Genomic DNA, 16,892 nt, shown 5'->3' with positions numbered 1-16,892 from the left:
CTTTTAAAGTTCAATTGCAAATCACAGGTACAAAACAAATTGAAACAGCCACTGTAGCTACACTCCATTACCAAATGGTGTATAGATTACAGAATCATGCCTTTGATGTGGTCACTCCTTTATCTCCATAGCAAGAAAATAAAGCCTTGTTTATAAAAGTAGATAACATTCCCAACCCGTCTGTCACTATATTCCTAGACAAATCTCTAGAGAAAGACTGTTGGAATTGATTCCGTCCACTTGGGTGACAAATTATGAAAATCTTCAAAACCAAGGTAGGCCCCTTTCAACAAATAGATTCTCGGATGACTCGAAATCCTGATGGAACTGTCAGAATAGATTTCCAAAATCAGCAAATAACTGAGAAACAAACCAGAGAAATATTTCCTACTCAGTTTCAAGGTTTATTAGAAAAAGTTCATGTTGTTGCTTTTGATAAATCAGGAAACCCAATTTATGAAAGGAGAACTGCTGACGGACACAATTGGTTTGATGTTTGTAACTGTACTTCATGTCTTGAAGATACATATGAGCTTCGAAAAGAAAAGAGAAAAAGTCATCACAGCAAAGACTTCATGAGAGATACATGAATGGTTATCCTTCTGTTGGATTACTTGGAGAATGTGCAGATAAATGGAATTATTATGTCACATATGGTAGTTCTAATACAGAACCCAAACCTCATTATTCATAAATCATCCCTTCAGGATGGGATGATCCTGACGAAAGCAACATCCCAAGTTGTTTGGCTTTTGATCCACAAAGTTCAAGTTATACTACAAATTTTCCACCTTTACATGATTTTGAAAGACCCCAAGACAATGAAAAACATGTATGGAAAATTAAAAATCCCACTAAGAGAGACTCGACTAGAACGCAAAAATCTATTTCTCCAGCAGAAGCAAGTCTGAATTGGCAAGTTGAAAATGCCAAATCTCAGAACTTAACTTTGGTCAGAATCGAAGAGAAACAAAATGCAATGTCTACTCAAATGCAGGGATTAGTAAACTTGATTCACCAGTTGAAAGAAAGAATTCAATTATTGCATGAAGAATTGATGAATATTTTGTACACAGTCAAGGATATCAATGAACAGTCTTATTTATTGGTTCAAAAAGGGCAAGAAAAAGCTTCTTTGGAAAAACAACTTCAAACTTTGGAGACGGACCTCTGGAAATCCCAATACCAGACATCCCAACAACAGTTTCAGACACAATACCAGCCTTTTTTACCAATGCCAAATACCCAAACACATCCCACCTTAAGAAATCCAGACCCATTCCCTCCAACTAGAACCCTTTACCCTCCAACAGGCTTAATTCCCCCCAAGAATTATGGCTTTAGACCTCTAAGAACATTTGAACAAGACAGACAATTTCCTACACATTTGTTATTTCCTCAGTTACAAAAACGCCAAAACCCAAATACACCAGCCTCATCTTCCCAAACTATGCCTAGTTCACAACCAACCTCGACACCAGCCGTTGCACAGCCTTCACAACCTAAAAATGAAACACAAATGATTCAGAATTCTTACACAGAATCTGAAGTCCTTGTTTCTAATGTTGTAGCCTCTTCCATTCCCACACAAATCCAAATGCCTTTAGAAAATCCCAATCATGTAAGTTCTTTTTTAAATAACTTATCTAACCCAAAAGAAGTCAATCTTCAAAATAAAGAAAGTCCTAGTGAAGAAACTGAAGATTTCCCTTCTACCTCTACAGATTCAGAATCATTACTGATGATGAATCCACCAGAACCACAACCTGAACCTGACCCAAACATAGACATGGAAGAAGATGTTAGGCCTCCAAATTACCATGAACCACAACCAAACCCTTCTTATGGTGAATCTTCCAAGGCTTTACCATTGATGATATTCCACCGTCTAAATGGAATGATAGATTCAGAGAAATCCAAGGATGGATGTATGCTGAAATGCTAAATCCAGCAAACACGTTATCGCAAACAATTTCGAAAGTTATTGTCAGATTAAGAGGACGTCTTTTTGACTGGTACATAAGCCTTGGAGAATACAGGCAACTTTAGTTAAGAAATAGTGAGTCTATACTCAAATTCCTTAACTACATAGTCACTGAATTTACTGGCCCTACAAAGCATGTACAAATTGTTGCAAGAGAAGAATTTTTTCAGTTAAAATGTTGTTCTTTCAAAAGACGAAGATTTAGAGAAACATTTTTCTAAAATGAACAAGAGATATCATAAGATTGGCGGAATTGATGATGTCAATCTAAAACAGTTTTATCTTGAATCAGTGCCACCAACTTTAGGCAAGGAAGCCACAAAGACAATGGAAAATCAAGGGCTTACAATACAAAACACCAGTTTTGGTGAATTGTACCGATATGTTCTTCATGCTTTAGAAAGACTGTGCAACCAAATTGAGTTTGTCAAAGAAATGGACAAGAACAAACACTTGCTCAGACTATCTTGTGAAAAACCATATCTCAAAATCAAATGCAATTCTGAAAAGCAATGCATATGCCCAAAACGTCAAAAAGAAGACACAAACTTCAGACAAAGAAGACACAAGAAGAAATTTAAGAAATTTAAATTTCTTCGGAGATCAAGATTTTGAGATTTCAGACACAAGAAAGGAAATAGATGTTATGTCTGTGGACAAAAAGGACATTTTGCAAAAAATTGTCCTAACCAGAAAAAAAAAGAAAAAAATTATTCATCTTCTTTCTCAAATCCTGGATGAAGAAATAGATGATGATCTCGAATCAGTTTTCTCTTGAGATGATGAACAGTCACCAGAAACACTATTGTCAATTGCATATTCAAATGAAAGTGAATTGAATGAAATATGCAAAACTGAAAGCTCTGAGATGTTGTCACCGCAGGAAAATGAGACAGACATAGCCAATTTACCTTTCCAGCCTTCCCCAATCGCCATGGTTTAAATTCTACCAGAAAACTATGCTAAACCATTGAATATTGCTGCCTTTTTTGATACAGGTGCATCTGCTAGTATCTTAAAGCCAGATTTACTGCCAAAGCAATTTTGGGAACCCTGCAACCAAACCTTCAGAGCAGCTAATGGAGAAAAGTTTACCATAAACCAGATCAACAAACCTATTTTGATTAAGCTTTTCCCTAAATTAGTTATCCAGCATAAACTGTTAGGATCCCATTTACCCAACAAAGAACTTTTACTTGGTTTTGATGTTCTACACCAGGTAAAACTCCAATGGACCTCCAAAGGATTACACTACAAAACCCTGGCCTTACCTTGGATTGCATCCATAGACCAAACACACAGTTTAGAAACAATTAGACAAAAAATAATGACAGATTGTTGTGCCAATTCCCATACTCTTTGGAGAAACCAGAACTTTTATGTCAAATTACCCTTCAAAAAGAATGAAGACATAAATCCCACAATCAAGAATGTTCTACCACCTGAGCTCAGCCTGGCCTACAGCTGAGGAAGAGACAGTCCTCCATAGTCATGTCTTTTATGTCACATCACTGCATGAGGCCGCCTGGCAAGCCGTGAGTCCTTTGGTTACAAGATGGCAATATATTATATGGAGAATTGATCCATGGACCTATTGACCATAGATGCGTAAATCAAATGATCTAAGGTTATCTATTTGTTAATAGATAAATGCATTTACCATCTCTCTCGCCCTCAATTTGTATCTTTATTCTTCAAGATTCCACAAGGTACCAGAACTTGATTTTACACTCATCTTCACAGCATCTAAAAGTAAATGCACGGATAGAAGGATTGAAACTTTGTAGTGTTTAGTATACTGTTTTGGTCCAGGTAGGACATCACATGGATTTTGTCACTTCTACAACTTATTTGAAACCTAAATTTTGGTGGAAGGTTCACACCATATTTAGAATATTGTTTGGATTTTTCTTGAGATTTTTAAGCAAGAACCATGCGCCACTCGTGCTACTCATGTTTTGGCCTAATTCCTGGAATCAGAGGCCAAGATTCAGCTAGTGCTCCCTTTCCAACCACAAAACCTCAATCCATTTGCTATGAAGGATCTGTGTAACCATTACCTTTTGGGAGATGAAGTTTTTCTGAAAATAATTTAAAGAAAAATGCCTCTTTTTAAGTATGGATGACATTCAAGGCCAAACTGGCCAACATGGTAATGATAGAGGTCACCACACAGCTTTCAGCACATAATCCGTCACGAAACTTCAATTCAGTGTGAGCTCAAAACACTTTATAAAGAAAGCATCCATGAGGACATCAGTAATATCTTAAGAAAAAAAAAGATCACATAAAAGAAGAAATACCGCATCAAGAATCCAATATCAAATGAAATATTTATATATCATATAGAAGAATAAAGACCCAATATTCTAGCCTTACTGAACTTGAACATCAGTGAAACTAAATCAGTTATGCAATAGACAGAAGAGAGGAAAATATACACAATTTCATATTTCACAAGGAGTTCAATTAAATGGTACTTACTTCCTTGGATAGCTTCTCGATCTCAGCAGTGTAAAAGTCTATGCTATCAACCTTTTCCCCCCAAAGACCCAAAAATCCAGTCTATAGAGAAAGAAACAGTCACATGAGAATTTGAGCTTATAATGGAAACTAATGCAATAATACACTGCAAAGGAATGCATATTGATACAGACGAAAATGAAAGTTTTAGCATAATCAAAAAGATCCCAGAAAATTCAGTTTACCTTTCTAGTTGGTCTTTCAGATGGATTCCGAAGGTATTTATTCTGATTGTAGTCGAGCCAGTTCTGTAGCCTTTTCTTTTGTTTGACCAGATTTGCAAGTCTGTTTGCATCGTAAACTACCTAGAAGACAATAAACATGATAAGCAATGAACATGGGAGAAAGCTTCCAATGCATATAATTGATAATTGATAATATTATAAAAAAAAATGCATATAATTGATAACCAGACGACGGAGGGATCAACAAGCACTGTATATATAAGTAACATGTATTACTAGTCAAACATTACAATATCCCAAGAAGTTCTATTGAAAGATAAAATACCGATTCTCATGCTAAATGGAAGACATTCATCATGAAGTAAATCCATAAGAGTTATTAGAGCTTTGTTCTACTGGCACTGGAAGGGTAACCACTTAAACAAAAGAAAGAGAGCTATCTAAAAGATGAAAATATAATGAAGAACATGGAGTAAAAATATAACCTCCTTGACCAAGCAATTTTTTTTTTTATATGGGTTAAAAGGAACCTATATAGATCCTCAGGTATAATTGTCTTGGTGGTTTATGTTAACAATTTGAAGAGGGATTTGCAACAGCATTTTCAAACAAAGGAATTGGGCCAACTACGATATTTTATTGGAATCGAAGTAGCTAGGTCTAAATATGGTATTAGTCTGTCTTAAAGGAAGTACAATAGATATGTTATCAAAAATAGGGATATTGGGTGCTAAGCCAGTTGATATGCCTATGGATCCTAGTACTAAATTATTGAAGGATCAGGGAAAGTCGCTTGAAGATACGGGAAGGTATAGAAGACTTGTAGGCAGGCTTATCTACCTAACAATTACTGCTTCAAATGTAGCCTTTGCAAAGTGTAGTGAGTATATGCATTCTCCCAGAACACCACACTAGGAGGTTGTGCTTCAAATTTCAAGATATCTTAAAGGGGCTCCATGTCAAGGGCTAATCTACGAACAGTCATTTCACAAATGAGGGTTATTTTGATGCATATTGGCAGAATCACCCCCAAATAGAACATTTACTACAAGGTATTGAACATTTTTTGGAGGAAATTTGTTGACATGGAAGAGAAAGAACAAAATATTGTAGCAAGGTAAACACAATATTGTAGCAAGGTCTAGTGCACAAGTAGAATATAGAACAATGGCTCATACCTAGATATGAGTTAGTGTGACTGAAAACCTTGATGCAGGAGATGAATTCACAATTGGTGAGCCAATGAAAACGTTTTGTAATAGTCAAGCTACCACCCAACGTTCCATGAGAGAAAGAAGCATATTAAAGTGCATGTCATTTTATTCAGGAAAAAGTAATTAGTAGGTATCTACTCCATATGTGAAGTCAAAAGATCAGTTGACTCATATATTTTATATATATATATATATATATATATATATATATATATATAGAGAGAGAGAGAGAGAGAGAGAGAGAGAGAGCAATGATTTCATGCAACCGTTGTATAGTAATATGATGCAAGAACCTTAAAAAACCATCTTATGGTCATTTGTTTGATCCAAATTTTGAAATATACACTCTTTTCATTCTAATGAATAATCACAAAAAAAGAAAAAATTGACAACACAACCTAGAAAGTATTTTTTTAGTCCAATTAACATAGGCCGTTCATTTTGGTGAGATGCTTAGATCTAGGCCTTAGAAGGATTTTTTTCATTTCCAATTTTTTTGGATGGTTTAGACGAACAATGTTAAAAAAGAAAATAATGATTTTGAGTTTATAAAGGCTAAAATCTTGAAATTCACAAAATGAATGGTCTATATTCGTTTTTGGAGGGGACTCATTTTGACATATCTAGGGTTCAAATTGAACCTTTTTGGGGGGGGGGGGGTTGATTATTGAGATGAAGAGAGTATGTGTGCAAAATTTGAAATCATACAAATACCACAAACATGGTTTTCTAGAAGTGTCGTTGCATCATACTTTGATACAACCGTTGCATTGGATCATTGCTCATACATATATATATATATATATATATATATATATATATATATATATATATATATATATATTGATTGTATTTATAGTAAAAATTACACAATGAGAAAACTAAAGACGGCATCCCACAAGTTGGGTGCTCAAACTACTTGGCTCATATATTCACCAAAGCTCTTAGTCATAATCCAATTCAAATGATTTATTCCAAACTGGGCATGGGTGGCACTTATATTCCAGCTTGAAGGGGAGTAACAATATATATTTTAAGTGTAGTCCTTTGGTTTATGTGTCTATAGGGCATTCTTGTCCTTTTCATATGCTTAAGGATATTTTCTTAATTTTCATTGTTTATTATTATTAATTCTCATTCCTTTCTAATTTATCTTTGGTTCTACACACAATACTTTTTGCATTGTACTATTTAACGGATGTATGGGCCTGCTTTCTCAATAAATTCCCTGTTTAATTTTACTATTCTTCATATTTTTTTCTCCATGTTTAATTTTACTATTCTTCATATTTTTTTCCCACTTCTATTTTTTTGTCATTTTTTTTTAAGATTCTTCCCAAATTAATATGAAACCGTTTGAGCCCTTTTGTGGACCCGGGTAGAACTTAGATGAGTTCACTTGAACTTGCCCAAGTTACTCAGCTCGGCTAGTGGCCAAGTCCGTGCTCATGGTGAGTAATTAAACAATGTTTCAAAAGCGATTTAAAGCACACAGATCATAATTTCAGCAGATTACTTTGATTGTTGTTCTAAAAGTCAAGATCAAATTTCTCGCTAATCTTAAAATGAATTTCTTCATGAAATTTGGTTGAAGTCCAAGAGATGCTCAATAACACTAGAAAAATATCAGGGTCAATAAACCCCTAATTTGAGAGCAATCTAAGGAAGAAATCCTTTGTAGCAGTCAAATGTGTCTATAAACAGTGTCTTTTCAATGGACAGATATTTATTATTTGCTTATTTTTTGGCTCAAGATATATGCCATTTGGTTCATCTTTGAGTGCTCTATAAGCCTGTGAAAGATTGGATAGCAAAACTTGTTGGGTCGTGAGAAATCTAAGGCTGCTCTTACTGGACTTTTTGACCACCAGTCAAGACAGATAACTATGAGAATCTCCTCATAATTTGAGTTGTATATACCAAAAATTGATATTCATCCCCTCAAGCTTCTGAAAGGTTGATGCAATGGTATGACAATGGTGTACAATTTAGAAAATTAAACATAACAAACTTGCAAAAGCCATATGCATAGCATGGTTAATACGATTTACATCAAAAGACCAATGCAAAGGCACTTGGAACCACAAAAAACGTGGCTGATACAAGGCCCAAGACACACCTCTAATATGTTCCCTCTCACTTTTCCATTCAAAGACAGAATTGAGATTGCTATTAACACGACAATTCGCACTCATATAAAATTAAGCACAAGTATAAGCGTAAGTGCCCACAAGTGCAAAACCACCAACACCAACACATGGATGGCAATTTCAACTTTACATACACATCAAAACATTTCATTGAAGTTACAAAATAAGCGTAAGTGCCCACAATTACCTCAAGGGAATAGGTACACCCCCCAATGCCGGATTTCTACCTTCGAAAGAGCCAGGCCCAACAAGCTGCAAATATGGGAAGTCAAAGATTTCCAATGAAGGGAATGGGGCCTGATTTGATGTGGGATTGAGTGCTCTAAGGTCATAGGGTGGCATGCTAGAAAATGGTCTCCAGTGGTGCTCAAGGGCTCAACATTGATCAAGGCAATGGACCATTACAAAGGGGGCTTCAACATGAACCCATGACTGAATATGACGGCTAATATTCATTGATTTCAAAATGGGGCACCTTGAAGGTCATGTAGAGGTCGGCTAATGGTGTGCCCATTATAGTAGTGATTGTGTAGTTAATGGCCCACAGAATACTATATGCATCATGGAGCATAGGGAGCACAACAATGGCCACGGTTTCAAGACAACTTCAAAATGAACTCAAGGAAGGAGGGATGTAGGAGGCAAAGTATCTTTCAAGAAAGATTTCAGCAGCACAACATTACCTTGAGATGGATAAGACATTGAGTCCCCAATGATTCCTATTTATAGATAAGAGTTAGGGTTTCATATGGGCCTAGACCTTCTTCTTTACTTGGAGGAATGTAGGCAATTGATCTAAATAATTTATAAGGTGAGCGAAGCAACATCCAACCATAAATGAGGTATCATCAATCAAGAGTTGCGAGTAACACCTTAAGCCTTAGATTCCAAATCCTAATTACCCTTTATTTAAAACTATACAAGCTAGTAGGTAATAATATCACATTAGTCCCACACAAATATCTTTAATTTAAAATTGAAAAAATCTACAGAGAGAGGAATGGCATGCTACTCATGTGTTCACTCGTACAAAACAAGTTCAAGGTAAAAGGAAAAGGATACCCAGGGTTCTTGGAACTTATGTACCCAGTTATACATACTAACGAAAAAGCCCTTAATCATATGTGAACATGGGTGACCTTGTTTGCTCTTCATGTTTGTTTTCTTCTCTGGTTGAATAATCATCTATAGGAGTCAAATTTCTCAACACATTTGGTTGAATCAACATGACACATATATGTATATATGTGCATTTCGAGAACATATATATGCATCTGAGGTACCTCGAAACCTACGCAGACAGAACCACCACCCTAGAAGGGGGCACGCCCCATAGAACAATAAAAGACAAAATTGCAAACTGTAATTCCAAGTCTTATTAATTTACTTTGACACAATGTGAGATTACATTTATTTTCAAAGAAATAATAATTATGCTTATTCATAAGTGAACTTCAGCGAAAGAAAGTACCTAGCCAATTTCATATAGCACTAATAGAAACTTAAAGGTAAGTAAATGGAGATAAATTTCCCACGAGCAACCAGATCCATACAAGTATACAATTCATTTTCGATTTCAAGAGTAAAAGAATTTTCCCTTGAGAAATAGAACCTGATGGGTGAGATAGTGATCAGAATGGTTCACACGAAAGAAGTGATCAACATGCTCACTAACTGATTCATCAGAATCCGGTGGCACATTTCTCACAAGTACCTGCCAAAACCAGGCAAAACATGCAAAATTGTCATACATGTGTTTCAACATAAACACCATAAACATTTACAGGCATATGCAATAAAGAACATTGAAAGTTGAATTTAGGATAATGCTTCTGGTGTAGATAAATGAATGAAATTCTAGAGAGGTATTCTCATGAAGAAAGCACACACAAAGCAAGAGTATTAGTTGGACAAAGTTAGATCATGATATGTCAAGGAACATCAATCAACAGACTCCATGTCATGAACATGAACTAAATAGGAGTCAAAGTTTAACAGGTCAAACCTCAGTAGGCTCAGTCCTCAAAAACTGAGTCGACTCATGATTTGTTTTTCCATTTTAAAGAAACTAAGAAATAAAAAAAATTTGTGGACATCAAATACAAGGTTTAACTAATATAAACGCATAAACATATTTAATATAATACGATGTTCATAAACATATGGCCGTATAGCACAAATACATGGTAAAAAGTAGGGTATTTTCTCAGTTCGTGATCTATTTAAAAAAAAAACGTAGCAATCAGAAATTCCATATTTTAGTACATCACAAACGTGTAAAAAAAGTAGCAATCAGAAATTCCATATTTTAGTACATCACAAACATGTATTTCATATGCCAATACATATGCCATCACAAACATCAAGTTCAAAGAAACATATGCCAATACATATTTCATATTAGTGAGCCAAACTTTATAGCACATGATTAAGTATGAATGAGAAAATGGATCCCTCTCAAGAATGAGAGGAACTAAACATTCTATAGAGACTGCAGAAACTAAGCTCCATAATCCGAAATTTAGGAACCACTTTAAAATAACTTGATAGTATTTTCGTGGGTAAAAGAAAAAGCATTTTGATTGCCTAAAAATTTTTATCAAACCGTCCAAATTTTGGGGTCCTGAATAAATAAATAAAAACTGGCTAGGGTTTTTCTCAAGTGGGTGAATTGTATCCTGCTCACAAGGAAGCATATAATCTTTTCAGCACATCGGAGGCATATGACATTTTCCACATGGTTGAAATGGGAAAATGACTACAGCAATAGAGTGCACTCTCACCGTAAATTGGTCTGGACGACGACGTTCAGTCGCAAGAAAATGTAATCTCATTGACACGATATTTCCGTACTCCTTAAGTAACACATAACACGTCCACAATGAGAACACATAAGCCATAACCACATGGGTCCAAAACCTGCAAAAAAAATGAGAAGCAGCTTGTCCCAATTACTAAAGGGAAAAAAGTAGCTAAAACCCATAAGCCACATGAGACTAACTGGTGACAATTAAAAAATTATCAAATCTTGAGAACCATTCTAAGAAGCAATTAAACATGACTATTGAATTTGTCTTGCACAAATCAAGAATAGAACAAGACAGCACAATTTCTAAGAAGTGGCATCAACACTAGAGAATGAAACTGGTAATTCTACAACTTCCTAATATAAATAACACCCATATTTGGTCAAAAGAGCAACAAAAAGAAAAAGTACACCAAAGCAATGCAGAATAATATTATCTCACAGCCATAGAAACGATAAAAATATCCAACACTCTAGAAACCCTTAATTCTAAGGGTACGGTTTGCACAGAGCCGAGGCTCTAAACAATCAAAGTAAAGCACACTTTCTAACAGTGTCGACAAATGTGGTTCCAATACTGGAAATCTTTGTGATAGCGTTAAAATATATTTTCATCTTTAATTATAAAATTTAAAGCTTCAAAAGTAGTGTAGATTGAGCAGATCCATGAAAACTTGAAAATCTTGAAAATTGACTGTCCAAAAATGCATTACAAGATGCACTATTTCCAAAACTTGAAATCCATTTTTTTCTCATGTCCATGCATCTTGATGTCGAGATAATCATTTAGAGAATATTTGGGCATCAAAACAACCTCTTCTAGTGAAATTTTTGAGGTAGGCTCCAATTTGATTGTTTAAAGCCTCAGCGCTATATAAACTTTTTCCTAATTTTAAACCAATGGGCTTCAACCCCTGAGAAATACTCCAGAGCAACCAAAACCATATGATTTCAAATTCCAAATGTACCATTAATAAATCAAAATAATGCCTTCTAAAATCCATTTAAGCCTTTTTAACATAGCAATGAAACCAAATCTTCCTCGGCATAATCAATTTCATTGGTGCCCAGGGATGATGTTTGTAGGTTAGGAGAACTATATAGTCTCCTATATGCGGTTATAGGCTTGTGAGAGCAAAAGCCAAAGCCTCAACAAACTTCTATACAGGATGTACATATGACAGCTGCATTACTAGGACGCAGCCCTATAGAGGGACACATGTATATGTGCAAAGAGAAAGCCCCCTTTGCACTGTAATGACAAGTGCTAGATTTATTGGGCCAAATTTGAAAGCCAATCATTAGCCCTTGCAAAAGACGGGTCATGGGTCTTTGTTGGGTTCGTTCAAAAAGACAATTGTGGATAATGGTTACTGGGTCAAGTGGAATGCCCTCGTAATCATTTATTTTGACCCATTAGTACCATTCCACTTCTAGATATTCTATTTTTGGTATTAGAATGTTTCTATGAATTTTAGAATTCTTAAAATTCATTTCTGCCATAAAATCTTTGAAAAGGGTATTTTTCAAAACTTTCAAAACAGGGAAGGCCACATGTGGGGCCATTGGATCTAGCCCCATATTTGTGCCACCCTCACATGGGTGGAACATGTAGCCTATGGGGCCCACTTGAGGCCCATAGGGGTGGCACACCCCACTTATTTTTAAGTAGTAGTTTTTTTTTCCTAATTACTGTTAGTTACGTCAAAATAATCCTTTAAAAAAAAGAATAGTATTGTAGCTTTGTGGGAGTTTTTTTTTACTAAATAAAAGTTATCTTTGACTTCCTGCATATTTTAAAAAGATAATAGGAAGTTCTAAATTGGATATAATATTATTTAAATTAGAAGTTGGACAAGGGTAAAATTATAAGGGGATGGTTGATTTGTGGGATGAATGACTCAGATTTGTTTGTTCTCTTCACCCCACAGATTTTCTAAGCTACTGTTGGTCAAGTCTTGTCATTAGATAGGCAATACTCAAAGAAGGAATTCTTATTCAAATAGGAGACGGAATTCTTTCTATTTAAACACCATTGAGCCCCCTCCCTCTCAACACACATATTTCTCTCCTCCATGCACCATATCTTTCTCATTAAAATTCATTTTTCTCTCTCCTCCATTCCAAAAAGGGTCATGCCACCCAAAATTTGATAAGACAGGGGTGGCACATTGAAACCCTAAATTAGAGTTTTGTTGTTGGGAGAAGAAAATGGGCAACATCAAGCCGTAGGAGGATTTTATGCCTTCAAGATCAGCTCTAATTTATTCCTTAAGATGGATACAAACCCTAATTAGGTTTTCATGCTCTCTAAAATCCTAGAGTAATAAATATTGCCTATGAAAGCTTCCTATGTCTGAAATTCCAGTAAGATCAAAAGGGACAAAAATGCGCCAAGAGTCAGGGAATCGGGTGTGGTGTATATCAAGTCTTGTAGAGGGTAACCTTAGATCAAGTAAATCTTCCCAGCTGTTTCTATTTATTTTCAGTATTTGCATAGTTTTTGTGATTTTACAAGAACATATGTTGTGCTTAAATTCAAAGTGGAAGACTGAATATTGTTTCTGGGTTGTATTTATTTGCTTTAGAAGTAAAAAGAAAGGTCCAATGTTGTATTTAGAGTTTTATTTTTTATTTACAGCAGTGTATTGTGGCCCATGTAAATGGAATTTGGGTGTATTAATAAAAGTTGAAAAGGAAAATTTTTTAATTTACTACCTTGAGTTCCACATAGCCACACGTTTCATTTCAAAGGGTTTATTTAGTCAATTATAAATATAAATACCAGAAATTATTTGATATAAATATCATCAATTATTTAATATAAATATCAGTTAATAATATGAATAACAAATTGAAATAAGAAATTAAAAAGGGTTATTATACGCCCCACTCTTGACAAAAATTAAGAACTCGCAAAACTGAAAAGCGCATTACTTCGGTTTTCCATGCACATAAATATTGGAATGAGTATGGAACTAATTAGGATGATCCACTAAGGGATCGACAAGGGTGATTAACATGTAAACAATTTTTCATGATTCAATGGATTCCACAATAAATATAACCATTGTGCATATAATTGCTTTCATGACATGATAACATGTAAAATTTGCAACATAAGTAACATAGCGGAGCAGCAAAAAATTTCAATTCAACAGTGAGTTGTATTTGTAATGCTCATGGAATTATCTAACCTTTTTGACCCATCCCCAACATTCGAGATAGAAAGCTTGTCAATGTCACTAAAAGTAACATTTGAATGCTCCAAAGTTCCATCTGTCCAATTTACTGGAACTATGATTGCAAAACCGAGGATCATTATAGGAACGAATATTTTAAGGCTGCATGAAAAGAAAAAATAAGAATGCATGAGAAAGGGAATGAAACACAAATCTAAAAAAAATAACAATAAATATATAATTAGTTTTTATTGCATCTAATAGGCTCAAAACAGTCTTATAATAATCTAACTAGTTTACCACTTCAAATAAAAAACAAGAGAGAGAGAGAGAAAGCATGATTTTCCTTCGGATCAACGAGACCATATACTATGAAGAAATAACCAAACACCTTAAACAAACCATTAACAAAAAAGTCATCATGACATCAAGACCAACAGTAGGTAGGAGACATGCAGCAGATTCTTGGACCTTAATATAAGTTAACATGCAGATAAATAAGAGTTTTGGATAGCTCGAAAGAGTAAACAATCAATGTTTGGAGTTAATAATCATTGTTTTTTTTGAGAAAGAGAGTTAATAATCATTGTTGGAAAAGAGAGTTAATAATCATTGTCGGTCTCAATTGTGTTTGCTTCCCTTCTATCCATCAGCAAAGTAAACATTTCCAAACCCATGGATATTGATCATTCACCAAAACCTCCACAATGAATAAAGACACCTTATGCCTTAATATAAGTTAACATGGACATAAATAAAAGTTTTGGATAACATGAAAGACTAAATCATCAATGTCGAAGTTAATAATCAATGTTGGACACTCTCTCTCTTTTTTTTGCTTCCTCTTTATCTCTCGTAAGAGTAAGGATTTCTACAAAACTTCTAAAATGAATGAATGTGAGATATTCTATGCTACTGCATGTGTACATTTTGCATGTATTGTTGAGATCATAGTTAAGGGAACCTTGTGGCTAGGGTGATGATCCCGCTGCCGAACCTCGATCCCACAGTTCCTACAAGGGATCTTGTAGGGACCCCGGTTTTTCGATTTTGGGATCTTGCTCCCAAAACAAGGGGACCACGTTCCATCCATCAGTGGAATCCAGTTCCGTCTCGAAATAAATCCCCACACCCATCAACCATGGGCTGAGGTTTAGGTTCATTAAAATCTTGGGTTCTATATTTGCGGGATCTACTTCCAATAATGGATTATACAAGGTTAGAGATTGTCATTGTCCCAAGTTCCCATTATTTAGGAAACATAAGTTCCATGATGTTAAAATCCAGTCCCTTTTTCTGCATAGCACGAAGTTCCATTATTTTGGATTCTTAATTTGAATTAGGCATAGTTTAGAGTGACCCATTGTTTTATTAAGTCCAATTGTATAAGCCATCCCTCTTAGTTGTGTGAATATATATTTCATTTAAAATCATATATTTATGAAGTCCTATTATTTTAGATTCTTAAATCACAATGATGAAGCCTCTTAGTTGTCAGATGAGAATATATGCTTTCATTTCAAGCTTTAAAAAGCTTCTTTTACAGAGTGAGAGAGAGAGAGAGTTGCTCATCTTGTCCTCTTGCCCATTTAGAGAGCCACCCTTTGGGAAATAATGGAAGCAAAGGAGACTACATTCGAAGAAGATGACCCTTGAGTGGTAGGACTCTGGGTTGTTGGGACCAACCAGCTGAGGACCTTGATTCCTATACTTTAAAAATGTCAATATTAGAATAAGAGGAACCCCAGTTATATGACATTCTTAAACCTCGATTCCTTAACCATGGGAACTCGTACTAGCTCTACTTGACAACCTCATTTTCATGTATAGTGGAGCTTAGATTCCAGCTAATCAAAATATCGAACCCATTGACATGGGATCTCGCTACCATAAACCTAAGGATCTCGTTCATTGTCTTGTTCATTGTACGGATGCCGATCCTTACCCTAGGGAGCTTCCACTATAGGGCGGTTCGACAAATCCCGAACCGATCCCGCTCCCGTCTCCAACAATTATGGTTGGGATATCGTGCTTAAGGTTGATCAAGCATAGTTGACTTACCAATCATCAAAAGGCAATTGTTTTGAGTGGAGTGCTGAGTAGAATTGTTCCTTTATCCAGAGGAATCATACAGTCTAAGGACAGCAATAAAAGGGAAAGAAAATAGTGACAGAAGATTATCTTGCTAAATAAAGAGACATCTTACTTCAGAGAGATGAGTTTGTAAGAGAAGTAAAATAATGTAGAGATATTTAGTCAATTTGTACAAGGTGTGTTTTCATAAGCGTGAAGACAACTTGCAGGGTTGCCGAAATGGGTTTCCATGAGCATTTTTATTCTCATCTAGTACAGCACCACTCATATCCCTGGGAAGTAGAAATGTAGTTTCAGTAATTCCTATACTTGTATACAAGAGAACTAATCCCTCACTTTAAACTAAAAATGTTTGATTTTTCCAAACATAACAAGTTGTAGAAGCCTCCCCATATACTGTCCAAAACTGAGAAAGATTAGTTAATTCAATTGAGGCTCCTTATGATATTTCTAATACAACCAATGCAAGCCAAAACACATTACAATTTTTCTTTTTCAGAAACTCCAATTTGACCACATATCAACAACTAATAAGCCATAGTTTCTCTACAAGGACAACAAGACTTGAAAAATTTTAGAAATAATTATCATTCACCATTTTGAGTCCTATTTTCTACAGCAACATTTAAAAATCTGACTCGGCTCAGTAATTGGCAAAATCTCAACTTGAGTCAAATCACCAAGTCCTAAGTTGACTGACCCAGCCTCCTCTTTGAAACTGATCTAGTCTTATCTTTGAAACTTGGCTCAATAA

The 16,892-nt window shown here is 35.2% G+C and overlaps 1 protein-coding gene across 2 annotated transcripts in view; it reads right to left on the bottom strand.

The window, feature by feature from the left end:
• The window catches only part of LOC18433665 (hyperosmolality-gated Ca2+ permeable channel 1.2), an 87,500-nt gene that overhangs the window by 55,130 nt on the left and 15,478 nt on the right, over positions 1-16,892 (bottom strand). For both annotated transcript variants that reach the window (XR_016045187.1, XM_006843747.4), the window contains exons 3-7: positions 14,060-14,206; positions 10,840-10,975; positions 9,669-9,770; positions 4,693-4,812; positions 4,469-4,549 (exon numbers count right to left, since the gene is read on the bottom strand). Coding sequence is in view for 1 of the 2 variants with exons in the window: in XM_006843747.4 (XP_006843810.1) it covers positions 4,469-4,549; positions 4,693-4,812; positions 9,669-9,770; positions 10,840-10,975; positions 14,060-14,206 (586 nt within the window). In the remaining variant the exon portion in view is untranslated. The remainder of the gene's footprint in view (positions 1-4,468; positions 4,550-4,692; positions 4,813-9,668; positions 9,771-10,839; positions 10,976-14,059; positions 14,207-16,892) is intronic.

This window comes from Amborella trichopoda, chromosome 12 (assembly GCF_054954075.1).
Source record: "Amborella trichopoda isolate Santa Cruz 75 chromosome 12, AtrichopodaSantaCruz75HAP2 v2.0, whole genome shotgun sequence".
Taxonomy (NCBI): Eukaryota; Viridiplantae; Streptophyta; class Magnoliopsida; order Amborellales; family Amborellaceae; genus Amborella; species Amborella trichopoda.
Note: the sequence above shows the minus strand (reverse complement) of the source record. Positions and strands in the feature narration are given on the sequence as shown.